At 47.3% G+C, this 26,130-nt stretch overlaps 3 protein-coding genes across 10 annotated transcripts in view; 1 reads left to right on the forward strand and 2 right to left on the reverse strand.

The window, feature by feature from the left end:
* The window catches only part of LOC109516511 (FH2 domain-containing protein 1-like), a 7,289-nt gene extending 1,304 nt beyond the window's left edge, over nucleotides 1-5,985 (reverse strand). The window contains exons 1-5 of the mRNA XM_019871117.1: nucleotides 5,802-5,985; nucleotides 3,680-3,808; nucleotides 620-896; nucleotides 379-543; nucleotides 91-152 (exon numbers count right to left, since the gene is read on the reverse strand). Of these exons, the coding sequence (XP_019726676.1) occupies nucleotides 91-152; nucleotides 379-543; nucleotides 620-793 (401 nt within the window). The 5' untranslated portion in view covers nucleotides 794-896; nucleotides 3,680-3,808; nucleotides 5,802-5,985. The remainder of the gene's footprint in view (nucleotides 1-90; nucleotides 153-378; nucleotides 544-619; nucleotides 897-3,679; nucleotides 3,809-5,801) is intronic.
* A 563-nt stretch (nucleotides 5,986-6,548) lies between these two features.
* Nucleotides 6,549-10,631, reverse strand: hdac8 (histone deacetylase 8). Of its 3 annotated transcripts, none has more exons than XR_002168353.1 (11): nucleotides 10,383-10,631; nucleotides 10,251-10,303; nucleotides 10,055-10,185; nucleotides 9,443-9,584; nucleotides 9,257-9,369; nucleotides 9,112-9,189; nucleotides 8,904-9,012; nucleotides 8,578-8,750; nucleotides 8,102-8,196; nucleotides 7,728-7,823; nucleotides 6,549-7,150 (listed from the first exon to the last, which is right to left on the reverse strand). XR_002168353.1 is itself a non-coding variant. In XM_019871111.1 (11 exons), exons 1-10 carry the CDS (start codon nucleotides 10,494-10,496, stop codon nucleotides 7,766-7,768), a joined length of 1,083 nt encoding a protein of 360 aa, XP_019726670.1. In that variant the 5' UTR covers nucleotides 10,497-10,631; the 3' UTR covers nucleotides 6,549-7,150; nucleotides 7,728-7,765. The 3 variants fall into 3 exon arrangements, 2 of the variants coding, with proteins under 2 accessions (XP_019726670.1, XP_019726669.1); XM_019871111.1 differs by having other exon boundaries at nucleotides 7,728-7,833; nucleotides 8,095-8,196; XM_019871110.1 differs by having other exon boundaries at nucleotides 7,728-7,833; nucleotides 10,383-10,624.
* Nucleotides 10,632-11,214: 583 nt separating this feature from the next.
* Nucleotides 11,215-24,796, forward strand: phka1a (phosphorylase kinase, alpha 1a (muscle)). Of its 6 annotated transcripts, none has more exons than XM_019871060.1 (34): nucleotides 11,215-11,488; nucleotides 12,392-12,550; nucleotides 12,889-12,936; nucleotides 13,038-13,206; nucleotides 13,500-13,582; nucleotides 13,701-13,781; nucleotides 14,498-14,596; nucleotides 14,870-15,016; nucleotides 15,131-15,184; nucleotides 15,272-15,394; nucleotides 15,599-15,694; nucleotides 15,773-15,880; nucleotides 15,971-16,049; nucleotides 16,857-16,991; nucleotides 17,062-17,171; nucleotides 17,484-17,628; nucleotides 17,712-17,790; nucleotides 17,872-17,939; nucleotides 18,693-18,854; nucleotides 18,932-19,026; nucleotides 19,192-19,337; nucleotides 19,425-19,578; nucleotides 19,768-19,926; nucleotides 19,999-20,128; nucleotides 20,309-20,410; nucleotides 20,491-20,606; nucleotides 21,935-21,970; nucleotides 22,208-22,243; nucleotides 22,500-22,529; nucleotides 22,938-22,982; nucleotides 23,120-23,281; nucleotides 23,444-23,497; nucleotides 23,926-24,126; nucleotides 24,219-24,796. In XM_019871060.1, the coding sequence occupies exons 1-34, from the start codon at nucleotides 11,411-11,413 to the stop codon at nucleotides 24,390-24,392; spliced, it is 3,663 nt and encodes a 1,220-aa protein (XP_019726619.1). In that variant the 5' UTR covers nucleotides 11,215-11,410; the 3' UTR covers nucleotides 24,393-24,796. The 6 variants fall into 6 exon arrangements, with proteins under 6 accessions (XP_019726619.1, XP_019726615.1, XP_019726616.1 ...); XM_019871056.1 differs by having other exon boundaries at nucleotides 11,216-11,488; nucleotides 17,872-18,032; XM_019871057.1 differs by lacking the exon at nucleotides 21,935-21,970 and having other exon boundaries at nucleotides 11,216-11,488; nucleotides 17,872-18,032.
* The last annotated feature ends 1,334 nt before the right edge of the window (nucleotides 24,797-26,130 follow it).

The following is a 26,130-nucleotide window of genomic DNA, read 5'->3' on the forward strand; positions in this document are numbered from 1 at the left end:
GACGCTCACAGACGCGTAACCGGCATGGCGCCATGTGTTTTACCCACAAACAACACCTTGGGGTCATGAGGGCGCCTTGTCATCTTTTACCTCTTGAACTGTTTGAGAAAGATGCCCACGTTCATGCCTCGCTTGGTGTCCAAGATGGAGACCTGTGGGGCGACAGATCGACATCGTCATCATTGTTGGCGAGACAAATTTGTCCTCGTCGCTGCTCTTAACACTATTGTTGGCTCGTTGACACTTTGGCCAAAATCGCTGTCACCACTGTTGTTGTTTTCAATGTCATCACTGTTGTCATCATAACTGCTGCTGTTTTCGTCACTCATCATCATCATCATCATCATCTGCGTCACCATCCGCGTCGTCGTCTCCCACCTGGTTCTTTGCATCACGCAGTGAGGATCTGCCGCTTCCTCCCCTCGCGAGTCTGCCGCCATCCAGCCCCTCCTTCTGACCAAAGAGTTCTTCGACCGTGTTGGCGTCAATTCGGTAGCGCTGCCGCGCCTGGTCCTGCGTCCACAGGTTGGCGCGCCCTCGCACCTGCCGGCGCACATGTAAATGTCACAATCACGTGAACCGCATGAAGTGGCCAGACGGGTTACGCTTCCTTGTGTACCTGCTCCTCCGGGATTGTCTTCCAGAAGAAACTTCTCACCCTCTTGTTGTGCTTCAGGCCTCCAAGTGAAGGGGGAGGCGGTGGCGGAGGAGGAGGAGGGGGAGGAGGGGGAGGCGGAGGTGGCGGAATTCTGTTCGCCATCTTGTCCTCATTGCCCGGCAAGACGCCATCCATCGCGTGCCTCCCGGGGGCTGACGGACGGGAGCTGCCTCACTGAGGTCATGGGCGGGCATGGTGGAGGGAGGCCCCCGCCGACGAGTGATGCCCAATCATCTCGCTGCGTCCAGAAAACACAACGGGTTAATGCCGCCTCTCGCCATGCTTTCTTAACTGTATGTTTGTACAAATGAGGAAGTAAAGCAAAAAGATGTTGCTGTTGAGCAGCGCCCCCGTCTTCAAATTAAACGCCTCCACACACAGCACGAACCACATGTAGCATGTCAGCATCTTGAAATTTGAACTGCGTGTGCGCGTGTGCCCCACACTGATGTCATTTGCAACTTCATGTTAAAGCTGACTTTGGTGTACTTGTGTGTACTGAAACCTGCCCGTCTGGTTTTTCTTGGCGTCGCATGCAAAGAGCTCTTTTATGTCTTCATCGTCCCGCTGCTGCTCTCCCTCACATCAACGGTATACAGTACTAATGACGCTAAGGCAGTGGTTCTAAACCTTTTTGGAGATATCGAACCCAACCAGTTAATATGCACATTCACCGAACCGTTCATGAGTGAAAAATAAATGGGTTTTTTTTGTTACAAATTCAAGATATTAAAAAACGCATTTATTAAAAACAGAAAAAAAGTTAATCAAATTTCAAAGAATACGTTTTTTTTTTTTTTTTTTTAATTGAACGACGTACTATCACGACAGTCACACGTTGACTACGAAGCGAACTAAATTTCCCACACCACTGATTGGACAAGCAATGTCATGTGATCATCTACAGCCAGTGATGGCCAAGCGGGCATGTCATAACTAACATGTAGACTCACGTGTGTCTTACCCTCCATGGCAGAGGCTCCGTCAAACCCCTGAGACCGACTCACCGAACCCCTGGGGTTCAATCGAACCGCGCTAAGGCTAGGATGTGAGCGTAACGAATTTCGGAAAAGATTGAATTGCAATGTTTTTTTCTGACAGATACTGCGATTTCACTCACGATTTTCTTCAAATCATAAATGAAAGATCCTCTCTACATAGTCCCCACCCCACCCCACTCCCCCAAAAAAAGATTTTCGTCACGTGTCGGAGAGGACAGACAGCAAGATGCCGGACAAGCGTATCCGCTAAGGAGGCACTGTGAGAGGCCACCGCATCCTCGGCGCCGGCATCCTCTGCGACAGACCATGCAGTTGGTCTGATTGTCATTTCTCAGTGGATTGCTAGCTAAATGATGACATATTAGCATTCATACAGGTATTAAAAAAATAAATAAATCGTACTTGTTACGCACATTACCATATGCATGGGTGAACAATAATACATCAATGCTGTAACAAGATTGCCACTTGACTGTGACTGAGGACGTAAGGCTCCACAATTTAGCGCAATTACTATTTCCTGTTTGGCGGGGTGGTGCGCGCGGCAGCCGGCTTTAGGACGAGGTATGAAAGCGACGTGTCAACCACATGGGAGAGAGCCGGCAATTTAGTCAGCCGGGCGTCTTACTTCCGGATTAGAAAGATAGCCGCCAAAAGAACTCGTATTTCAACAGAAAGTAGCCCATCGTGCCAAAGGTCATTTTTAATCATATGTTTGACTAATTGTGGAAAGCCTCAAATAGCAGGAGGCACAACTTTAACTGCTTTCAACAGTGACTGAGGGCTACGCGATGTGACAGAAAATTCAAATGATATTAATTCCCTTCCAGTAAATGTGAGTAGCTCTTCAAAACTCATTGTCTGTTTTCAAGCCTGTTCTTACGACAAAGCTGTTTGCTTATTTTATCGAATTGGAACGCTCATTTTCGGTTCGGAGCCGGTTGCTCTCAGGTCTTTTGCGACCACTATAAGTGAGGGATGAGCATGAACTTCTCCATCTTCTAACTTGGTGATGTCGTATGCTTGCGTACGACTCGTGTACGACTCGTCAAACTCATTTTTGTCGCGGGCCACATTTTAATTACCGTTTCACTCGGAGGGCCATTATGACTGAATCCATATAAAGAAGTCAAGAATAACTGTTGACTTAACTATTATTGAACTTACTATCATGAGGGGTTTGGTAAGAAGAAAATGCTTAGAATATATCTCTTATTTATTACATGTGAGAATTTAAAATTTTGGTAGACATTTTAGAAAGGATCATGGAAGTTGACATGTTTGATCTGCTTTCGCGGGCCACATAAAATGAGGTGGCGGGCCAGATCTGGCCCCCGGGCCTTGAATTTGACACCAGTGGGGTAGTTATTCATGAGTCGCGAGATACACTTTCGATTGGTGAGCTTGTGGGTATAAGAATGCTTTGGGGGGGAAAAAAAACCCCCAAAAAACACAGCTTTGTGTCGTCTGACAGATCACCAGTTGACGTGGTCGAAACACAAACGTTTGCCGCTGAATCAAGCGCTGACGTTTGTTGTGTGTCTGCGGGGAAAACTTTTCATTTGAAAAGTCTTTCGAATGAGGCCGACGCTTTCCAAAAACAAAAAAAATCATCTGAAAGACGGCTGGTAAGTGGGGTCACTCCAACGTGACGCCAACACAAAAACCCAGCAGAGCGTAAGAACGTCCGGTGGGTTTCAGTAAGCTATTTTAAGGGTCTGTTGTGCAGATGCCGCGCGCTACCATGGCAACCGCTCCGAAAGCTCCCAATCGCCGTGGTAACGACTCATCAACAACGAGGCTTTGTTTGCGTGACGACAACATGACAGTGGCTGCATGTAAGTTGAGGGCTTTTGATGAGGCGCCTCGTGGAGGCGACTTCAAGCCCCGATGACATCATCCCATGCCAATTTCCAAACATACAATAACATGAGTGCTTGGTGCCTCTCCGCTTCCCTCATTACGATCCATCCGTTCAAACAACCTTTTGCTTCACGTTCCCACAGAAGTCAGCACTGACCTGAATGGCGAGGCCAGGCCAGATCAGTCGAATGGACCCTCAAGGAGATTCTGCCTCCGATTCTCTCGGTGGTTCCGACGTGCGCGCGATGAATGAACGCAGCTGGGAGCCGAATTGGACAAGTGGAATCTGAAAGAGAAAGGGGACAAGGGGTGGAGGGTGGGTGGGGTGGGGGGTAATGAGGAGAGAGCTTGTTTAACAGGATTGTTCTGGTCCGTCAGAACACGGCGTCCACTTGCATTCACGGCAGGAACTTAACACCGCGCCGGAACGTCAACGTGATACATCAAATCTGCTTTACAGCACTGGCGCTCGCACACCTCTGTGGACGCAATGTGGGCAAATATTGACACTACAAATTCATCTGACCTGTCACACACACACATAAATGAGGGCCGACTTACACAAGGTGACAAATGATGTGGAAGTTTCTCCAGTATTTTCCACACCATTGACAAGGTGTTAGATGTGAAGTGGGACGCACGTGCACACGCGCGCTAAGAAGAAACAAGCCGCTTCGTTAACACCTTCGGGTGTCAAGACTTGGGAAGGAGTGAGAAAAGGGGGGAGTTGAAACGGGCGTGACATCGCACTCTTGCAGATTTGAAGAGAAGTCCACTTTAGGGAAGAAACAGAAGAAGTAGAAGAAGAAGCAGCAGAAGACTGTTTCTCAAAATGAAAAAATGCACAGGATGGTCTTGTGAAGTGCGGACTTCCTAAGAATGTACGTGAGAACATTCTTCTAAAAACGCTTGTACCTGTAAATTGGAATGGCTGTGTACTTGTTCACTCACCGCCCCCCTGCCCCCGCCCTCCATTGACATATTTCTGTGTTAGCGGCATGAAATGGATCTTGGGATATTTTCCTGGCCAAGCATTCACCAGTATCCAATCAATGCATCTTTGATATAAGCGAGCTGACAAGAACAACAACCGGGTATTAGGTGCATTTTTTTTTTTTGTTTGTTCATACTTTGATTTTGGAACAGTATTTGGGTCGCGAATAAAAGCGCTTTACAAGATCACAAGAACGGACAAGATTGCGAATTGAGAAGCGGCTAAAGAACAAGAAGAAGCCCCAGAAGAACCGGTTAAAAACAAAGAAGAAGAAGAAGCAAGTGAAGGAAATTGGATAGCGCGGGTGTTGAGGTTTTTGGGGCACGAGGTTTCAATTAAGCAGCCAGACAATAGCAGAAAACCTTCAGTGATGTCACACACCAATTCGACATATGAGTTTGTTTCCCCTAGGACTTGCAAGCCCAAACATGAGATATGAGCGCAAACTCAAATCATCGCACTTCGGAACTTGAAGTGGTTTCAAGCCACTCTGAGCTGTCACGCAAAAACCTAAAACTTGAATTACAGTTTGTGTTTCAAACATGGTAGCTTTGCCTTGTGAGGTCTGCTTAGCTAGCTTAACGCTAACATGGCAAAACAACACTGCGATAGGTGGGGCGATTTGAGCACACGCAGACAGATAAACAGCATCAAAATACTGACAGGCACGTATTATTTGTCGTTTGTGAAGATGTCAAATATCTTGCTAAGTTGCAGGAGGAATAAAAAATATATATATTCTCGGTTTCAGTGTCTGCATGACTGCGTTATCGCCTCAGGGTGAACAAAGTCGAAAGAGCAGCACAAAAAATTGGATTGCAGCATTAAATCAGGACACACAGACTGCACTTGACATTCTATGTGAGGGAACAGCTGGCCTTTTCGCAGTCAGGATGCTGGAACAGGGGCCGATCCCTTGTCTGGGGGGTGGGGGGGGGGTTCGCAAGGCAACAAGGACAGATGCCTCTTTTGTGCTAGACATTGGTCACAGCAAAATAAATAAAGAGCCTCGAGAGAACAACTAATATTAGTCCAACCAAGACCAGGTCCGACCATGGCTAAGTGCATTTGGAAAATATCGGACCATTTGGAACATACCGGACCAACCAACATGCGGCCGGTGTTTTGCGCAGGTGACGCTCCTTGACGGAAGGAGCGAACCAACGTCGAAGGAGCACAAACTCCCCAGAAACGCCACAAAAGTCAGCGGAGTGTGGCGCCCGTGACGCCTGCTTGCTAACGTGCCACCAAGTCAACACAACAACACGAAACAAGAACAACTCACCGAGCCTCCACACCAAGGAAATGAACTCACTCCCGGGTAACCGCCGGTGACGCTCAGGTGGAGCGCGCGTATGCGTGGAAGCCCGACTACCGCGCATGTGTGACGACTCGCGCGTGCACGCGCACCAAAAGTGTTTCCAAACGAGCGCTGATGTGCGCGCTCGTGTGTGCGTGTGTGTGTGTGTGTGTGCAGCAAAGATAAAACTTGCACGTGCCACACCCTTCACCGGAAACAGTATTTGGCTTTCAAACACACACACACGCAAGCGCACACACACACCTTACAAGAAAATGTAGGTGAAGCGTGCCATTGTTGATTTTTCACATTTGTTGTGACATTAGCGTGCCTCATGCATGTCGAAGCTGACTTAAGTTGCACCTGCTGGCCACCCCGTGACCACTAGGGGGCCCCCCAAAAGCAACCGTCAACAGAGCCGTGGAGGATAAGATCGATATATTTTTTTTGAATATGAATTATTTTTGTCGTAGTATTGATGAAGAGCAGAGTAATATCAACCCCAAAAAATGTTCGGATGAAGCTAGTTTTAGCGCATTTGTTATATATTTGTTTATTTTGTTTTGGGTGACTATTTAACTTTATCCACTATACATTGTTTTAAGTGATTTTATTTTGTTGCACTTCATTTTTGTTCTAGCACTCCAAACTATGATGGCACATTGCTAGTGCAAATTTTTAAACCAAAAGTAAGAATACTGGTTGATTTTTGTTAGATATAGTGGCTCTAGATGATATTCAGTGTCCAGTTTATTATTTGGAATGTAGTTAAGATCATCTTTACAGTCACTCCTTGAAACGTCTATCATTGCGGCGATGTTTATTGTAGGTGTATAAATGATTAATAATCAGTATTAGAAATAGACGGTGTAGAATGAAATGTTCTCACTTCTGGAGTGTCGTGTTGGTGCCTTCAAGTAGAAAGTAGAAGAGACACACTATACATGTTCCAAGTCAACTTTAAAAGTTTCCAAAGACGCGAATGCCGAAGGAAGACATTGCTTATTTAAAACTAGTGGTGCAAATTTCTTAAAATGTGACTTTTTTTTTCCCATGAGAGTAAACCTCCAGGTCGGCTTGAAATCATCCTTCACAACTCCTGGCGGATATAGTGAGGGAACTGTGTACCGACTTCTATCCGGAAACACATTCAAACATGTGAACATTGTACAACAAGCACAAAACCTCATCAAGTCCTTCCTCTGGTAGTAGCCCACCAAAAGTTCCCTAAAATCCTTCTGGATCCCGCTCCCGCAAGGCTGACTAACGCATGCTTTCCGTATTGTCTCCTTCACAGTGTGTGGACGCCTCTTAAACCACATTCCTCAGATTGCCTGGAAAAAAAAAAGAGGCTAATAAGCTGTCATCTAGAATCAGCCAAACGACATCAAGGCAAACATGAAATAATGCACTTTATTCTTCAGTGACCATCAACCAAAAATGTCATAAAAATAATATACAGTATTTCAGTTCAACTCAGCTGCATTGATAGAGCACTTTAAAACAACCACCGCTGTAAACAAAGTGTTCTACATGGAGCAACAATAATTCAGTCAACAACAAACAATGAAACAATAAATTAAAAACAAAGACAGTAGAAAGCACAAAAACGGTCAAACTAAAAATCAAGTTTCATACAGAGTCAAAATCCAAAGATTAAAAATTAGTTTTAAGACAAGTTTTAAAAATGGCTTTTTATAATATTAAAATTATACTTGAGCCCCCAAACTTATCATCATCATCATCATCCTGTGTAACTTACCAAAGCCAGCTCACAAAAGAGGAGAGTCACACTCTCCAGGCATGACCAATCAACACTTAATCCACCAGTGACATTCATCTAACAACATCATGGGGTGACTTGCGCAAAAAAAAAAAAAAAGAAGGTTCCGTCCGTTTGCTCTTACGTACGTTTGATGGTGGCGACGACCTGGTCAAGGTGTTTACCGTCATTGCGGTCGGGTCGGCAGCTTGGACTGATCTCTAGCGAATAGTCGGGGCCGTACTCTGTGAAAAACTAACAAAAAAGACCATAAGCGCTGATTTGGGACAGGAATAGACAAGAGGGGAAGGAGAGAGGTTTGAAAGTGGAAAATTGAAAATAAAATTCAAAGACTCCCATATGGGACTATCCCAGTCATGCTTGTTGTTTCATCTTATTTCATTTGCTTTGACTTATTCTCACCTGTTCCATCTGTTTAGGCTACACGTGTGTGTGTGTGTGTGTGTGTGTGTGTGTGTGTGTGTGTGTGTGTGTGTGTGTGTGTGTGTGTGTGACATTTTACCTCGTGGTCTGGTATTTCCGAGGCGAGGTTCTGTCCCAGAAGCACTGCTGTCAGGTGGGTCCAGCAGCGGGCCGTGTTGGCCAGGTTGTAACCCCCTAGTGGAGACGGACAATGACATTAGTGTTGATAACAGTTTTCAAATATCATAAAGCCGCCCACTCGTCACACTCACACACATCTCAGTTCATTCGAATAATGGTCGGAAAGTTCACTAATCCAATTGCGTTAAACGCAGGAAACATCTTTTTGTCATTGCAATTCCGACCTGATATACAGTAAAAGCACTGAAATCAATTACGTTTTTCTACCATATTCAATTGTCATTTATGGACATTTATGTGGTGTTTCCACATACCGGAGGTCTTAGTTGTCAATACTGACGTGTATTTTTTGTCGGGTTCTTCCACTTGTTTGTGACAAAAGTCTGACGTCCTGCAAAGAAGGCGCACGCCCGTAAGGAGTAACACAACACGCACCTCCTCCCAGCAGCAGCGTCGGCAGGCGCCACTGCAGCACGTGTCGCAGACACTTGGCCACGCCCAGTGGCGTCATGTTAAAGGAGCACATGGGGTCGCCCGCCATGGTGTCGGCGCCCAGTTGCATCACCACGGCGTCCGGGTTGAAGTGAGCGCGCACATCTGGCATGACGCTGCGGTGGAAGGAGAGGAAAGTTAGCGCTGAAGCACTTTTTTACTATGAGACAAGACGATGGGCTGACTTAATGAAGCTCCACTTCAACATAGTTCCATGGCACTGAAGCAATCTTTGTATCCTTGATTTTTTTGGCATGGCAGACACTTGCCTGTTGAAGATTTGGTAATATCTGTCGTCTTGGATGCCGTCCTCCAGGGGGACGTTAACTGTGTACCAGCGGCCTTTGCACAAGCCAATATTGGTGACATCACCCGTACCTACACACACAAACACGCACGCGCACAGGAGGTGTACATATATTACAGAAATGTCCCCAAAGAGCTGAATATCATTTACAAAAGCCATCAGTAAATGACCTGGGAAAAAGCCAGGAGAGAACTTATGGAAGGACACCGTCATCACTTTGGATGTGAAGCTGAAGGCTTCCTCCACACCTGCGGGGAGAAAAGAGAGACAAGAAGTAGAGCAAATGGATCCAACTTTCGCAAAAGTTGTACGTACCATCGCCGTGATGCAGGTCCACGTCCACGTAAAGAACTCGGTCGTATTTCTCCCTCAGCTTGAGGATTCCCAGAACGGCATCGTTGACGTAGCAGAAGCCCGACGCTTGATCCCTGGAGTACGAGGAGGGAAGCGGCTGAGCGGTGAGTGGTCACATCGGGCCTTGGAAAAACGACGCACGCTTACTTCTTGGCATGGTGCCACCCGCCGGTCCAGTTGATGGCCACATGGCACGTCTGATCCAGCAAGCACTTGGCGGCTGTGAGCGTACCGCCCGCTACTGCTGCTGCGTAGTCAAATATGCCCTCCACAATCGGACAGTCGTAACCTGGAGGAGAGTGAATGGATCGTGTTGAGAAAGTGGATGTGATATCTGGGTAGAAGTGTCAAAAGTCATAACAATTCTCCAAATGTCTCCATGTCGATGCTGTCCCTGTTTCTTGACATCTTAATTCACTGCCCGTCAGAAGACAACTGCCTGTTCACGTTTGTAAATATGACCCCACTTAAGAAAAATAATCCGGCACTCCTTTGTAGTCGGCAGCCAGGTTGTATTGCGAGCGTGTCCGTGCATGCATGTTTTATTCAAGTGTATCCCACATTTTCTCAAAGTGCTTGTCCTGTTTTCCTGCAACACAGATAAGCTGTATGCACATTAACCAATGGTGCTGGAGAAAGGAGACGAAAAGAGCTTGTGGGCATCTTGGAGGTAATGAAGGCATGACCGTAAAGAATAAAAAGACAGAAATATCATTGTGACTGGACATACTGCATATACGATATAGTGCCGGCTCTCACCCAGGCCGTAGTCAACCGAGTGTGGGTCATCATTGTCCCCGTCCTGGCTTATTTTATGAAGATGCTCCAGGTAGAAATCTGAGTGGAATTGGGCCATTTCCTCTATGGTGGCCACCTGCGGCTTCACAATGCTGCAAAGAGAACAGAAGGGTAGTTTGCCAGCTGACACTTTCTTAACTGTCTTCATGTCACGAACCTCATTTGATTTAGGAGTCCATAGGCTTCTATCAACGAGTGGACCATACTCGCCTACGAGATGGACAAAACTATTATCGACCTGCATCACCAAACATTGCACAATGAAAGGAGGGCATAGATCCAAACTCACCCGGTTCGGCACTTTGGATAAAGAATCACAGGTTTCAATGTATTCCTGGCTAAAAACATAAGCGACCTTACGTTTAGTGGAGCTCGCATCATCACCGTCTCCTTCACAACTCATGCTGTGCGGATAAAATGTGAAGGAAAGACTGAGGGGAAGTGTAAATATCAAAACAAAAACAGAGTGGAGAGCGAGCGGAAAGCCGGGCTCGTTTCTGGTGTTACACTGTACACGTTCCCCCGACAACTTCGACCACGTTTGTTTTGTTTTGCGTTTTCTCGAGACAAAAATATCTCAATAAAGAACAAAGTTGTAATAGTGGTATCATCGGCAGTTATTCACTAGAACACTTGATTTTTAAACAATCAATAGGCAGAGTGGACAAGAAAATATCGTTGCAAAACTACGTCCCTGGTGGGACGTTTCAAAAAAGAAGGACTCGATTGGGCGAATGGCAAGCTGGGACTTTTTGTAGTTTTTCACTAGCTTTTTTTAACCCCCCCCCCCAAAAAAAATATTTTTCAGAAATTTTACATTTCACATTGACGGTCAGTGTGTCTTCTGGGCTCACTTTTCGCTGTATTTTATACATCTTGCCATAAAAAGCTCGGGAGGTCATTTCCCTCAGTTTCGTCCTTGTAGCGGTAGAGGGCGCAAAAGCTTTTAACATCCCATTAGCAGCGAAGGCTAAATTTTTATGTATCCGTTATATATTCTTTGCATTTATTTAGACCACATATGCACTACCATCAACACAAAAAAACTGAACGCAGTCGTGGTGGTTTTAGTTTGAAGGTAAAACTTGGCGCTCATTGCTTTGCATTTACTTTGAAAGTACACACCCCATATCCGCTTATCCCTGGCTCCTGACCGCTAGCTTACTACGAGTCTCCCGGATGGCTTGCTGTTGGTCCCAAGTTACCCGTCTTTTCCTTCTCTCTTTCTGAGCACCAAGAGAACCAATGACTTTTGTGCGGGTCAGTTAACAAGTTTGTCAAGTGTTTACGAGTGCGAGGCCCACAAAGCTTGTCGCCATGAGGAGCAGGAGCAACTCGGGCGTAAAACTGGACAACTATGCCCGGATCGTGCAGCAAACCATTCTGCAGCACCAAGTGAGTGTTTCAAACGGTGTAGTATCGCAGTAATAAACTTAAATAACAGCCACTCCTCCCCTCATTACATTGCCTAGACAAATGGGAAGTAAAAATGCGGTTGCGCAATTCTGTTCGTGTTGCGAGTATTGACCTAAATGATAGTTTGCACCTTCTTCACACATAACCACGAACCTGCACCGACAGGTGTCAAACATGCAAACGTTTGGCCAAAATGGTCCGCTAAAATGTTGAAGCTATGGGATAAAAAAACTTCCATGCTCAAAGGATTTGCACTTGCGGAGAAAATGTCAGGCTTGCAGCCAGTGTTCTTCAATATGCTGAAGGAGTTGCCAAGTTAGCTTTCTCTCACAATGTACTCATGAAAGAGCAGATTTGTGTTTACTCATTTACTCCTTATAATCCCCCGAAGCTAAAAAAAAAATAGTGCAGGCATGCAATGAGATGTCAGTTCCTCTCACACAATGTGAAGACATTTTAATTTACTAAAACACACTTAACCTTCTTACAAAATATTCCACAGCCCCTGTTTTCACTCTCATTCGCAGAGTTTCCAAATAATATGCTCTCTTAAAGCTGTTTGTCACTCCCAGTTAAAGTATTACTGTTAAACTGACACATAAACAAAAGAAAAAAGTGAAGCACAAAAAACACAAAATGTTCAACCAAATCATATCATTTTGGTTGACCTAGTCTGCTTGCTTTATGCTAACATATGCGAAACGACAGGATGGATTAAAAAGATTTGAGTTTGCGTTTGTAGGTCCGAAATGTAAAATTAATGTTGGCAAGCAGTTAATAAAAAAAAAAAAAAAAAAAAAAAAATCTCTGCTATTACGAGTCAACACTTGTGCTTTGTTTGGGGGCTGAAAAGATAATAAATCAGTAGTGCGTGTTCCACAGAACCCCGTCACGGGCCTTCTGCCCGGAAGCAGCGACCAGCCCGACGCTTGGGTCCGAGACAACGTTTACAGCATCGTGTCTGTGTGGGCGCTCAGCCTGGCCTACAGGAAGAACGCTGACAGGGATGAAGACAAGGCTAAGGCCTACGAACTAGAACAGGTGGGCGGAAATAAGAAAGTACACATTTCTTGCTAACTGTGCTTCATTCTTTTTTTTTCAGCTGTCCGTACCGTGGTGCCTTGAGATCCAAGTGGCCTGACTTACGAGTTTTTCGACAAAAGAGCCATTTAGTCAAATTGGTTTTTTTTAACTTGGACTTGCAAGCACAAAAAGAAGTTTACTCTTTTTGCGCGGAATTAGCACTTTTACCAGAGTCTTTTTTTTTTTTAATCTGTCCTACTAAAGTGCTGAGTGTGAGAATTGTTGCCACCTCTACTTGTGCATGTCGTTGCTGACCATGTCCTTCCTTCCGTCCGTCCGTCCGTGCGTCTCCGCAGAGCGTGGTGAAGCTGATGCGAGGCGTCCTGCAGTGCATTATGCGGCAGGTACGTGGCGACACCTCCGTGCAGGCGGCACCACGATGAGCTCGTAGTGTCTGACGCATTTTCTTGCCTGGTCTGGCTTCGGAATCTTTCCTTACTTGCAGCTGGACAAAGTGGAGAAGTTCAAGTACAGCCGCAGCACGTCCGACTCGCTCCACGCCAAGTACAACACCGCGACTTGCGCCCCCGTAGTCGGCGACAACCAGTGGGGGCACCTGCAGGTGGACGCCACCTCGCTCTTCCTGCTCTTCCTGGCTCAGATGACGGCCTCCGGTACGAGCGCTCTTCCTGCCCTCTTGATGAAACGCGCTCAGATTTCAAATGTGCTCTGTTGTTGTCAGAATGATGCAAAATATGTCCATTGAAGATATGAATGGGGATGAATTGGGTGAAGAATACAGCTTATTAAAAAACAAAGAACAATTAGTTTACATTGCTTGCCAAAGGCATTCGTTTCAGATTCAAGAAATAACATACGGCAGCACATTTGCAAGAGCTTTTTTTGACGCCAGTACATTTAGCTTGTTCGAGCCTTGCAAATGAACAAATGTTTCTTTGTGTGCCAGGTCTTCATATTGTCTACACCCAGGATGAAGTGGACGTGGTGCAGAATCTCATGTTCTACATCGAGGCGGCTTACAAAGTGGCAGTAAGTGGCATTTTATTTTGATTTTTTTTTTTTTTGCTTTGTTTGTTTAAATCCACCTTCTGAGTGTTTAAATCCACCTTCCGAGTGCCTCACCGAGTCCCCCAATGGCTGTTCACAGGATTATGGGATGTGGGAAAGAGGGGACAAAACCAACCAGGGCATCACTGAGATCAACGCAAGCTCCATCGGCATGGCCAAGGTAGGTCATCGAGAAACGCCAGCCAGCACGCCTGGGGGTGTCCGATCGCTCCTGTGACCTTTTCGCCGATCTTTAAACGACCTCCATGCTAGAGAGCAAATTGGGACATCCCATCGCTATCACTCAACGGACTCTCATTGACGGGAGAAAAAAAAAAGTAAAAGAAAGTACCTGTCCAAGTCAACATGGCCCGAATTCCAGGTACTAACGGTTGTAAGATTGCACTGACCTTGCAATCATGATGTGGAGCCGCACTGTGAGCGGGGTTTGTCGCCTTGTGGCGGTCGGGGAGGGATCGGGTTCCCCGTGTCTTCCAAGAATGGCTTCCCACTCACACACACAAATGCGCAGTGGCTAAATTAAGACGCGGGGAATCAAGCTTCACGGCGGAATGTAATTATCATGAAAACATAGCGGCGAGCAGCGCGTTTGCTACATGTGCCTTCAGTGAGGAATTAAAAGCACCACAGTCACGTCGCAATTATTAAAAAAAACAAACAAAAAAAAAACCACCAATACTATACAAAACTACAACTAGCCATGCACAAATGTGGAGGTGTTGACGTACCTTTCAGCACGAATGGTGCTTTAACAGATGAGTAAGTTACTCATGGCAGTGGCACTAACGCAGGCCCATACCAAGGTCAAAGTAAATGTGAGTTGGTGCTTCTGATGAATCATAAACATTCAGCTTCATGAATTCCATCCAATTTCAGGCAGCTCTGGAGGCTCTGGACGATCTCAATCTCTTTGGAGCCAAAGGTGGACCCGGATCGGTGGTCCACGCCCTCGCTGATGACATCCAGCACTGTCAGGTACTGTTCGGTCAGTGATCGTGCTCCCTCTGGTGGCACGCAAAAGAATTACAGAATCGTGACATTCAATTTGTGCATAATGTTTAAATGGCTGACACTATTTTTTTCAATCCAGTCCGGGACATTTGTTCAGTACAGTTCGGATAGTTGCATTTAACTTTTTGCATTTAATCTTTTTCAACAGTTTGTTTTCAATTCACTGACTGGCGAGACTTGGTGTTGGGTTTGAGGGGCACTGTGTGAAACTACGTTCTTCGTTCTTCTCTTCGTTAGTCCATCCTGACCTCCATGCTTCCCAGAGCATCCGTCTCCAAAGAGGTGGATGCCGGGGTCCTGGCCATCATCTCCTATCCCGCCTTTGCCGTGGAGGACATAAACATCGTCAACGTGACCAAGGAGGAGATCATCTCCAAGCTGCAGGTGCTCACATCTGGACCTCCCTTGTGGTTCAGTCATAGAGCTGCGGGGCAGACCAAAAAAAACCAACAAAAAAAAACTCCTCAGTGACTATTCTGTCTGCGTGTGTGCGTTCAGGGTCGTTACGGCTGCTGCAGGTTCCTCCGAGACGGACACAAAACTCCCAAAGAGGTCCACGACGGGAAGCCAAGAGCGGGAGGGAATCTGATCGAGTCGACGCGTCTGATTGTTGCCGTCTTTTTTTCCCCCCGCCCTCAGGATCCCAACCGTCTGTATTACGAGTCGGCTGAGCTCAAGTTATTTGAGAACATTGAGTGCGAGTGGCCTCTCTTCTGGACATACTTCATTTTGGATGGAATTTTCATCAACAGCCCTGAGCAGGTACACCGCAATCTCACCTCAGGAATTGCAGAACAGATATCTCGGCGTCGGTGCACTTGTCGAGAACATTGTTCGCTTTGTGCAACTCATATTTCACATACAGCGACGGCATCGTTTCGTTTTTGTTTTTTTTTCTAAATGATCCTTCGGTATGGCTACCTCTGAAAAAAAGAAGAAGAAGATTCTGCTTGTCCCCGCATGCAGGTGCAGGAGTACCAGGACGCTCTAGAGGGCATCTTGATCAAGCAAAAGGACGGAATCCGACTGCTGCCCGAGCTCTACAGCGTGCCGCCAGACAAGGTTCAAATCTACTTTTTCTCGTGCGAGATCAACTCCAGTCTGCCGCTTTGTTTTTCATTCTGTTTGTTTGGCAAACAGGTGGAGGAGGAGTACGTCAATCCTCACACAGTGGAGAGGATTCCCATGGGGAAGTGTCCCCTCAAGTGGGGACAGTCTCTTTACATCCTGGGAAAGCTTTTATCTGAGGTCAGTGTCACATTATTATTTTTTTTTTACCCCAAATGAGACATTCTGATCATGATAACGTGCCCCCGTGCCTCCCTCGCCCCCCCCCAGGGTTTTCTTGCACCCGGAGAGATCGACCCCCTGAACCGTCGCTTCTCCACCATCCCCAAGCCCGACGTGGTGGTGCAAGGTCAGCGCTTAGGCAGAACCAGAACCGCAATAGCTTTTTCGACACAACATGTCCAAGACACGGATACAAAACAGGAGTTGGCCAGGTCGCTTTTTACAACACCCCATTTTCGCAAGAAAAACATTAGAGAGAGGGAAGGGGGGAAAAAAAAACAACCCCTAACTGAGCTCCTATCAGGGGAGCACAATATGGATTTGATTTAAAAAAAAATAGGCAAACAGGCTGAAATTAATACATGAGACACAGACTAGGGCACGAGCGCATGTGGAGGTGGGGGTGGTTAGTTTTTTTTTTTTGGGGGGGGGCAACATTACAGAGGGCAGACTTCGTAGCCAGCAAGGCGCCACCACATCCCATTCTCCAGGCGCGCCATAATAGAAGAAGGGAGAGCGTATAGGGGGGAAGCCAACAAAGGCGTTGATAGATCGCGTTGTGTATTGCATTTGTGTGATCACACGAGGGTGTACGTGTGAGTCTGTATAATAGCGTGGAGCTGTCAATGTAAAGTATTTTGACACTACAAATACGTTCAAACATACTCAAGTACATTCAAACGTATTTGCCAGTTAAAATATTTTTACTCCACATTGGCAGCTCTACGCTTCAATTAATCATTTATACACTGAAGTCAGTGGTTTTAAAAGTGTGTGTGGGCTCCCTCTTGTGGTCGACAAAATAATTGCCACCCAAATAGAGTTCAGTTCGATAAGCGGACAGATAAAATAACGTACTGGGCCGGATCTCACCACGAGCCTTGACTTGACAGTTTCTAACATGACTCTCCTTGCTCCCGCTCTGTGCTGGCAGTGTCGGTCCTGGCCGAGACGGAGGAGATTAAACAGCTGCTGCTGAAGCACGGCATCAACGTGGAGACGGTGGCCGACATCCATCCCATCCACGTGCAGCCTTCCCGAGTGCTCAGCCACATCTACGCCCGACTTGGTACGCCTCTGCAAAAAAAACGTGGAATGACGAAGAGAGCGGTTGGTGTCTCAACGCCGCTGTGCTTCAGGTCGGAACCCCAGACTGGGTTTGACGGGACGGCCCTACAGGAGGATCGGAGAGCTGGGAACCTCCAAATTCTACATCATCAGGAACAGCATTTTCTCATTCACTCCTCAGGTGAGTGGGTGAGTGTATTTTGGAAATTCACTTTCTTCCCTTGTGCTAAATGGCTTTAAAAAAAAGCAGTCATATGACTATATGACTATTCTTAACTTTTTTTTTTCTCCTAAATAATAATTATACTCCGGCAGTTTTCTGAAAAATAGGTAATGTTTGCTTATGGATTATTGAGGGGTCCTTCCCCCAAAATCTGGTTGAGTGGTTTGCACGTGTGCCTTCCAGTTCTGAGGTTCCATTGTGCTGCGTGAAATGAAGGGGGGAGAAATGCTGCAAAGGTTTTAACAATGACGTCATGCCGTCATTCTGCAGTTTCTAGACCACCAGCAGTTCTACCTGGCCCTGGACAACAAAATGATCGTGGAGATGCTGAGGACGGAAATTTCCTACTTGTCGTCCAGATGGAGGATGACGGGAAGACCCACCGTCACCTTCCCCATCTCGCAGACGATGCTGAGTGAGCGCGCGGAGACGCCGACGCTTGTTTTTACCTCACACACCACCTCGCGGTTCTAAAGTCGATCCTCCAACGCCTTACAGCCGAAGACCACAGCAACCTGGATCCTGCTGTGCTCGCCACCCTGAAGAAACTACAGGATGGCTACTACGGCGGAGCGAGGTCAAGCCGCGGCCGCGCTGAGTCCATCTCCACCGCTCTTATATAAAACGCCGTGGCTCTTCCTCCCCCGCCCCTCTCCAGGATCCAGACGGGAAAGCTGTCGGAATTCTTGACCACTTCGTGTTTCGCTCACCTCAGCTTCTTGGATGGTAAGGCCTCGGGCAGCACGGGCATCTGTGCCGAGGACGAGTTTGCTGACGCTGACGGCGAGGGATACGTGCATGAGTTGGGCTGTGACGACGGTAAGCAAACGGGCAGAGGAGACAGAGGACGAATGGGCGACGGGTTGTCTCCTTGTCCTTCCACCGGATTTCTCCCGCTTCTTCCGGTCATTTTTTTTCCATCATTCCAAATCGATCATATCCAACTGTACCCTGACCCCATGCCCTCTCTCCACCTCAAGATGACTTACTCTTCATGGCAGCAAACCCCAAGAGGCCTTTGCATTGCTTTGCTTTCACGGTGGGCTAGTCCAAGGATTTTCAAACTGAGGTCTGCGTGACACAATTGAAAATGTGGGCATACCAACAGTAGGGGGGGGGGTATACTCCCTTGATCCAAAAAGTTTGAGAAACCCTCGACTAGCGTTTTGCACGTATGCTTAACAGATTTGAGGTTCCAAATTGGAATCCGGCCTGCAGACTTTCTGTGTGGAGTTGCTCGCATCGTTCTTCCCCCCCCCCCCCCCCCCCCAAAACATGCCCATGCACGTTCCGCTTCATTGAAAAATTGTCCCGAGGTGTGAATGCGAGCGTGAATGCTTGTTTGTCTGCGATGCCACCCACATGTCAGTGCTTCAGTGTTAACACTTGAATGGCGACGGCTGATAGGAATTTGAGTTTAAAAAAAAAACCCAAAAACAAAAACGATAAGCTACAGCACCCGCCTCCTCCCTCCCACAGAGGCCGACGATCTAGCTCAATACCTGGACCACCTCTTGGCCCACGCGGCCGACAAGAAGTCCAAAGCGCAGGTTGGAGGCCTGGGCAAGTTCAAGGCGGCCGCCACCAAAACCAAAGAGATGGTGAGCCTGAAGAACAAGGCCCAGGGCCTCAACGTGCAAGGTGGGCGCAACCGCAGAACTTGTCATTTGGAGCCGCTTTAGAGGAAACTATCATTCCTCCTCCCCCACGCGTTCTAGAGGTCAACATGTACCTGCCCAATAAGCTGTTCCGCTCACATCAGCCGTCCCTCAACCTGAACCTTCCGGACTCTTCCGCACTGCCGGACAATCGGGTGAGTCTTGACTTGAGCTCAACTGAAACGAATCGCCGCTCCCGCCCACTACATTGATTGATGTCAGAGATCCAATTTCGCTTACTTGATCCGAGGTGCTTCTCTTGTCGAACGGACGCCTCGGCACCATGAAGGTCTGGAAACGTTTGGGTTGTGATGTTTCAGGTCCCAGAAGTGACGGTGACACCCGAGAGCGGCGTGCCGCGCGACGCCAGCGGAGCCGTGGATTACTACGCTCTGGCGCGCCTCCTGAAAGACACGCAAAGTCTGCAAGACCAAGCCGACATCCTCTATATCCTCTTCATGGACAAGTGAGCTTCGCATCAAATGGCGCCGCACCGGTGTTTTCCGACGCGCGTGTCACAGACGCGCTCATCGGCTCCTTGTAACCGACGCAGGGGCATGGACTGGGACACCGGCCTGCACGGCAAAGGCCCGACGGTGCGGTCGCTGCTCGGCGACCTGTACGAGAAGGCCGGCGAGCTGAAGCACTGGGGGATCATCAGGCTGATCTCCGGCATGCTGAGGAAAAAAGTGGAGGAGCTGGACTCGGTACGCATTGGGGGGGAGGGATTCCCACAAACACTGACAGCTGTATGGTGTCTTATTTTGGGTCAAACTAAAACTCCTCAACTCACTTCAACATAGATAGGTCATTGGCACGACCGAGAAAATCACCAACAATAGGTCGCAAAAAGAAATCTGCGATCAGGTGAATATGCGAACTCCCCCCACCCACAGGCCTGCTCCGATTTGCTGGCCCACCAGAAGCACCTGACAGTGGGTCTGCCCCCGGAGCCCCGAGAGAAGACCATCACGGCCCCCATTCCTCTGGACCAACTTGCATCCATCATTGACGAGGCCAGCGACAACAACATCAGCGTGGCCATTCTCACCCAGGTGAGTTCACATCCAGACCCCCACCCGTCTTCCTCCCATCCCCTCCTTCACCCTGGGCCTCTTCCCCCTCAGGAGATCATGGTGTACCTGGCCATGAGCATCAGGACGCAGCCCAACCTGTTCAGCGAGATGTTCCGTCTCCGCATCGGGCTCATCATCCAGGTCATGGCCACGGAGCTGGCCCAGTCACTCAACTGCTCCGGTACCTCGCTTTACAGTTTGCCCTGCTGTCAAGCTTTTTACACCAAGTGCCACCTAAAAAAAAAAAATTTTTTTTAAATCTTAACGCTGCTAGTAGCACACAAAAGGACTAAAATAAAAAAAAGTACCACAGTAGGCCCAATTGTTGATCAAATACTTCCATGACCGCGTGTGCGTTTAGGCGAGGAGGCCACGGAAAGCCTGATGAGTCTCAGCCCCTCGGAGCTGAAGAACCTCCTGTACCACATCCTGAGCGGGAAGGAGTTCGGCGTGGAGCGCAGCGGTGAGCGCGCCCGGCACCTCAGCTTCGAGTGCGTTCCGGCGCGTTAGCCTCACTCTCGCCCGTGTTTTGTCGTCACGCAGTGAGAGACGCGGACAGCGGCGTCGGCACTGCCATCTCCATCCATCACCTCGGCAACGTGGGCGCCACCAAGAGCGAGAGGGCGGGAATAAGCAAGCTCAAGAGTGACATGAAGATGGTAGGAAGCAAACCTCAGCGCCGGCGTTAGCATTTTGCCACTAGCATTGGCCGTCTACTCACAGACAGACTAATTACAGTTGTGCCTCTCTACTTACGAACGTCTCTTCATACGAAATTTTCAAGTTACGAAACGCCTCAACAGGAAAATATTGCCTCTTGTTACGAAAGAAATTTCAAGATATGAAAGGTGAAAATACAGTACGGGCTGCTGCTCGCAGCTCAGAGTTTCCTGAACGCAACATACTTCGAGCTGCTCTGCCATTGGCTATTAAAGAGCATCATCCTGGCATCCCATTGGCTAAGAGGGACCTCTACCTTATGTGTCTATGTGTGTAGATCGATAAATAGATGGATATGTGTCTATGCAGCGTCCTCGTCATTCGTCCTTCGGGTCATGAGGCGTTCCGTTAGTTTTACGTAAATGTGAATCACCCAGAAAAAGTGTTCACCAGTCGGGCGATCGCTCACTATGCTGATGTTTGCCTTGGACGTTTTTGAAGGATTGTTCAAAGCAGACAAAAGCAAACATTCTTGAATTAGTTCTTTACAAAACGCCAGGCAAAAACCACTTCTGAGAGAGAACATGAACTACAGAGGGAAAAAAAACGATAAGGACCCAGTTAAGTTAAATGACCATCATTTTTATTCTTTACTCTCTTCTTTGTTTTTTACATTGTGCATAATCTAATTCTAACATGCATTTGTTACATATTTTGATGCATTTGTATGCTTTAGAAAAACTTGATGTCTGAACTTTAGGCGGGCTTGGAACGGATTAGGGCATTTACATGGAAAACGCGTCTTAACCTACAAAATTTTCGACTTCGGAAATTTCTTCCAGAACCAATTAATTTTGTAAGTAGAGGTTCCACTGTACTTTGGTGCCTTGACGTAACAGCCGAGTGGTGGAACAATTCAAGCTAAGGTATGATTATGATGACCCTCAAAGTGCAATTTTTTTTTAAGGAGTCGCATCTTGGAATCAGTCATTCAGCTGACTTTCTTGAGGCTAAAATAGCCTTTGGGGCTGGGCTCGTAGCGCCACCTGTTGCTTTGGCAAGCCTGTGGGCAAAATAGTCGTGTAAATGCTCAACAGTAGTCAAAAGATTCTTTCAGGATGTTAGGAATGACTTCCAACATTCCAAAACATTCCAGACTTTTCACAACGGCACTGAAATTCACCGACTCACCTCCTCCTTTCCACCTCTCTTGACCGATCCGACGCAGTCCACATCCGCTGGTGTACATATCGAGAAACTCAGTTGTGTCCGCCCCATCTTGAGTTGAGCTTCAGCTTTTCAGCCCTCTCACTTGTTTTCTTTGCAGCTGGAACACCGCAAGTCTCTGAGGGGGCCCACTCAGGTGATGATGTTCCTCTCGGGTGCTAATTCACCATCTTTCATTGGGGTAGAGGCATCAGAGAAACGGGCTCTGTCAAATAATTCCCCGCATGGAAATGATTGCGCCCCTGCACCGAAAACATTGGCGATTCAAGCGTTTTAATCAGCGCGATTCCTCGATCTCGCCGCGTTTCCTTTCACTTCCTTCTGATGACCGAGGATGGGGGGAGAAGCGTGTCATTTGTTGTTTTTCTTGCAGGCGGACCGCCGAGTGTCTTTGACAGACGCAGTCAAGGTGACCAGTCGGGGAGCGCAAAGTAACCGCTTGGTGGGCAAAAGTATTGGGACACATTCCGCCGACAACCAAAAAAAAAAAAAAAAAAAAATCACAAGTGTGAGCTTGTTCGTGTCAAAGTCGGAACTCATTGAACAGAATTAAAAGCCCCCCCCCCTCCCGATTGATCGATTGGTGAAATGTCCCAAAACTTTGGTCCATGTGGCGTCGTACGCGTAAAATCTGAGTCCCTAAAAATGTGTTTTCTCCCACTTAGCCGGAGCAGAGCGCGACATCCGCTCGCAAGGTGATAAAATGCTCAGCAGCCGCCATTGCCGCCGCCGCCTTTGCCATTTCTTTTGCTCGCTTCCAACGACGCTTTGCTCTCTTTGCCGTTACGTTGGAAGAAACGATTGATGGCATGAACAATTTTGATCGACGAAGCTCATTCTGACCTCGCTGGGCGAGGACGTGCTTCCGCAGTGAGCTCCCTTTTGAAGGGAAGATCCCATCATTGTTTTTGATTGTCCACAAGGTTCCATGAACGTGCGCGGTTTTTCGAGAAATGTTTGTAAGCATGTTAAAAGGTGTTCAGGTGTGTTCAATCAAAGTCCGGCTCGTCTCCTCCAACCGTCTATGTGTGCGTGCGCGTGTGCGTGTGTCTTGCTTATTGGCATTGTGAGTTTTACTCTGCTTCCTGCATTTTTTTCATCAGAGCCTTCGGTCTCACTCACTGGACATCAGCAACATCGATTCAGGGGTAAAAAAAAATAAAAATATATTCGTCTCGTCGTTAGCCGCACGTTGCTACGGAAAACTTTTGGTGAGCGTCGAGGCTTAAGAGGCGGCTTTTTTTCTTTCTCGGCTTCCTTGCTTGCTTGCTTTCCGCCGCCTCAGAGGTACAGACTTCCCTCCATCGAGTCGCTTGACATTCCGGAGAGCGCCGCGGTCGCCAAGGATACAAGACACGGGCAGTGGCTGCGCAGGAGGCGCCTGGACGGATCGCTCAACCGCGTCCCCGTCGGATTCTACCAGAAAGTCTGGAAGATTCTGCAGAAAGTGAGTGGGTGCGCTGACTCCAGCACATGCCAAGATTGTGTTACTTGACGTTTGCCATCGCCGCCGTAATTTGCTTGAAACGTTACGGTTAAGACTTGAGACTTACTCAGGACTTGCACTTATGCAGCGGATGGCTTGAAAGTGTCCCATGTTGTCTTTCAGTGTCACGGTCTGTCCATCGAGGGCTACGTCCTCCCGTCTTCTACCACCAGAGAGGTGAGTCCGTCGATAACGGAAGCATCTGAGGATTCTTTCAAATTCAGGCTGAGCCCGAACGTGTGTCTCCAAACACTTTTCACGTGACGTATTTACTTACATCTTATTGTTCTTGAAAATCTGAAATCAGGACGTCTGAGCCGACTTTGTTTGTCCAGCCACCGCAGATCAAAATGGCTGCTCTGTGTTTTGGGGGAGAAAATATGGAAAGATAAGGAAAAAGTGACATTATGATCATAAGTTATGGTGATTTTACAAAACATTTTTCAGACAATTTGGCTGTGCTATTTACAAGAGAAACTTTGCCTGTTTGAAAATCAAAAAATGGAAGCAAAGAAAATCCTTCATCCTCACCTGGCGCAAACGCTGGGAAAATTTTGGGGGCCGGGAGGACGAGATTTCAAATGCAGGATGTGGACAATCCCCAGATGACCCCCGGCGAGATCAAGTTTGCGCTCCACGTGGAGACGGTGCTGAACCGCGTCCCGCAGCCAGAGTACCGCCAGCTGCTGGTGGAGGCCATCTTGGTGCTCACCATGCTGGCTGACGTGGACGTCCCCAGCATCGGCTCCATCGTCCACGCCGAGAAGATCGTACAGCTCGCCAACGACATGTTCTGCAAAGATCAGGTTTAATCGCCCGCATCCTTGCTCATCCTGAATGACACCCTTAACCCCCCCCTAACCTCACCCTCGCTCAACTTTTGCTCTCGTCCCTCCAGAGAGACCTGGGCGCAGAAGAGCACATGCTGGAGCGGGACCCGGCCACCGGAGTGTGCAAACTGCTGTACGACAGCGCCCCCAGCGGGCGCTTTGGGAGCATGACCTACCTGACCAAGGCGGTGGCGTTGTACGTGCAGGACTTCCTGCCCGGCGGCTCGTGCGCTGTCCAGTGACGGAAAGCCGCAGGGGTGCATTTCAGATTTTATTTATTTCAGAGCTCTTCAAGAAAGCGAAACAAGTGCCTTAAAGGACATGTTACGCTTCCCCCCCCCCTCAGAAAAAAAAATATTGACAACTATTAATAAATTAATAAAAGCTCTTTTAGGTCAAAGTTCACAACACATTTGACTGATATGTCCCCTTTAACTAAACTTGAAACAGCATGCGTTTATTATGCATGGGGGGGGGGGGTGTTGAATGTCATGGGTTTCCATCAGATTTTTGGGGAGTCATGTGTTCATAACATTTGGTTGATACCAGACATTGTTGCTGTCTGATTGTAGAGTTGATTTCATTCGACTGTCATGTAGTTGCCGTTTAATGTTGTGAGGCAATAAAATGAAAGTTGTTCTGAGCACTTGTGTTTCCTGCGTTGACTAAATGTCTTGATCGACTGACGATTCGAAAAACCGGAGTGAGCTTCTGAAACGCGGCACTAACTCGACTGCCTGAACGGGGTAAGGAGTCACACGAGGTCAAGGTGGATAGAAGCTTAAGGATATCTTTATTCGTATTTGCTACAAGTCAGCATTCAAGATACACACAGACATATTGGGAAGCGACAAGAAGCCTTCGACATTTATGGCGTACAAGTCAACTATTCGAACCGTGAGGCCGAGTGAACACTTAACGCTTCAATTCTATTGCTTTGAAAACGCAGCCTCGTCATCGTCGGATCGCTTCCTGGCCTTCAGCGCATTTGGAAATAAATATCAAATATATCATATATTTGTTATTGCTAACATCAAACCTAGCACACAGTTGAGATACAGTTCTCACTTTTATGGTGTTATTCTTGAAAAGTAAACCTGGACGGAAAATAACAGTCTGGAGCAATTTTCAGGGATACTGGAGGGACATGCACTAGGATGGGATCGGAGGGCGGAGGGGCACGAGCGTCAAACGAGAGGATCATCACGCATGCATTCGGACATCAGTTTCCATCCCGAGTTCACTCCGACGTCCGCGACTCCCGTCCGTGGGTACGAATGTGAGCTTCAGCATGCCGACACACATTCATCTGATGTCAGTTCAAAAGCGTTGCCAACCTTTCCAAGGGGTGCCCGTGGTGTCCTTTTTGTGTTCATGTTATCACAGACGAGTTCGGGTTCCATTTTTCGTCTTTTACGACGTCAAGTTTTAAATTTAACACTAGTTCATTTTTTTCTTGCGACCCCTCAAATTTCAGTTTTCTTGCACAATGTACAGGTCCAAAATGAATTTTTTTGTTTGTTTGTTTTGGGTCCGGTAATTCATGTCATCTGTTATAAAGCATCCCAAACCAAAAATTGTCGAGTCAAGAATGAAACCAATTCCAATCCAATAAATGACATTTAACGAGTGTAATTTTCATGGGTTTGAATTGGACAAAAGTGGACATGACAGAGCCAAAAGGTCCAATTTGATGTTCACACTCTAAAATGGGTATACAGTGGTGCCTTGAGAAACGATACCCTTTATCAAAAAACAAAAAAATCCAAATCTTCTGAGAAAAGAAGACACGATAATAACAACAGCTAAACCGTTTGTGTTCAAATATCCGTTGCTGCTGCTGATGCTAACGTTAGCATGTTGGTAGCTTTTTGCATCGCGTGGGAGCATTAAGCTAGCGGAAGGTAAAGTTATGTTGTTTCAAATATGAAACTTGTAATTCTCTCTGATATTAAAAACCTTGAAACCTCTTTTTGGGAT

Source organism: Hippocampus comes, unplaced genomic scaffold, assembly GCF_001891065.2.
Source record: "Hippocampus comes isolate QL1 unplaced genomic scaffold, H_comes_QL1_v1.1 scaffold83, whole genome shotgun sequence".
Taxonomy (NCBI): domain Eukaryota; kingdom Metazoa; phylum Chordata; class Actinopteri; order Syngnathiformes; family Syngnathidae; genus Hippocampus; species Hippocampus comes.

Coding starts and splice junctions, on each gene's coding strand:
- hdac8 (XM_019871110.1), bottom strand. CDS start 10,496: ATGAGTTGTGAAGGAGACGGTGATGATGCGAGCTCCACTAAACGTAAG. Junction 8,751..8,903: donor TATTACCAAATCTTCAACAG/GCAAGTGTCTGC, acceptor CTTCCACCGCAG/CGTCATGCCAGATGTGCGCG. Junction 7,151..7,727: donor GGTCGTCGCCACCATCAAAC/GTACGTAAGAGC, acceptor TTTTTTTTCCAG/GCAATCTGAGGAATGTGGTT.
- phka1a (XM_019871056.1), top strand. CDS start 11,411: ATGAGGAGCAGGAGCAACTCGGGCGTAAAACTGGACAACTATGCCCGG. Junction 14,597..14,869: donor ATGACATCCAGCACTGTCAG/GTACTGTTCGGT, acceptor TCTCTTCGTTAG/TCCATCCTGACCTCCATGCT. Junction 20,411..20,490: donor GTTCGGCGTGGAGCGCAGCG/GTGAGCGCGCCC, acceptor GTCGTCACGCAG/TGAGAGACGCGGACAGCGGC.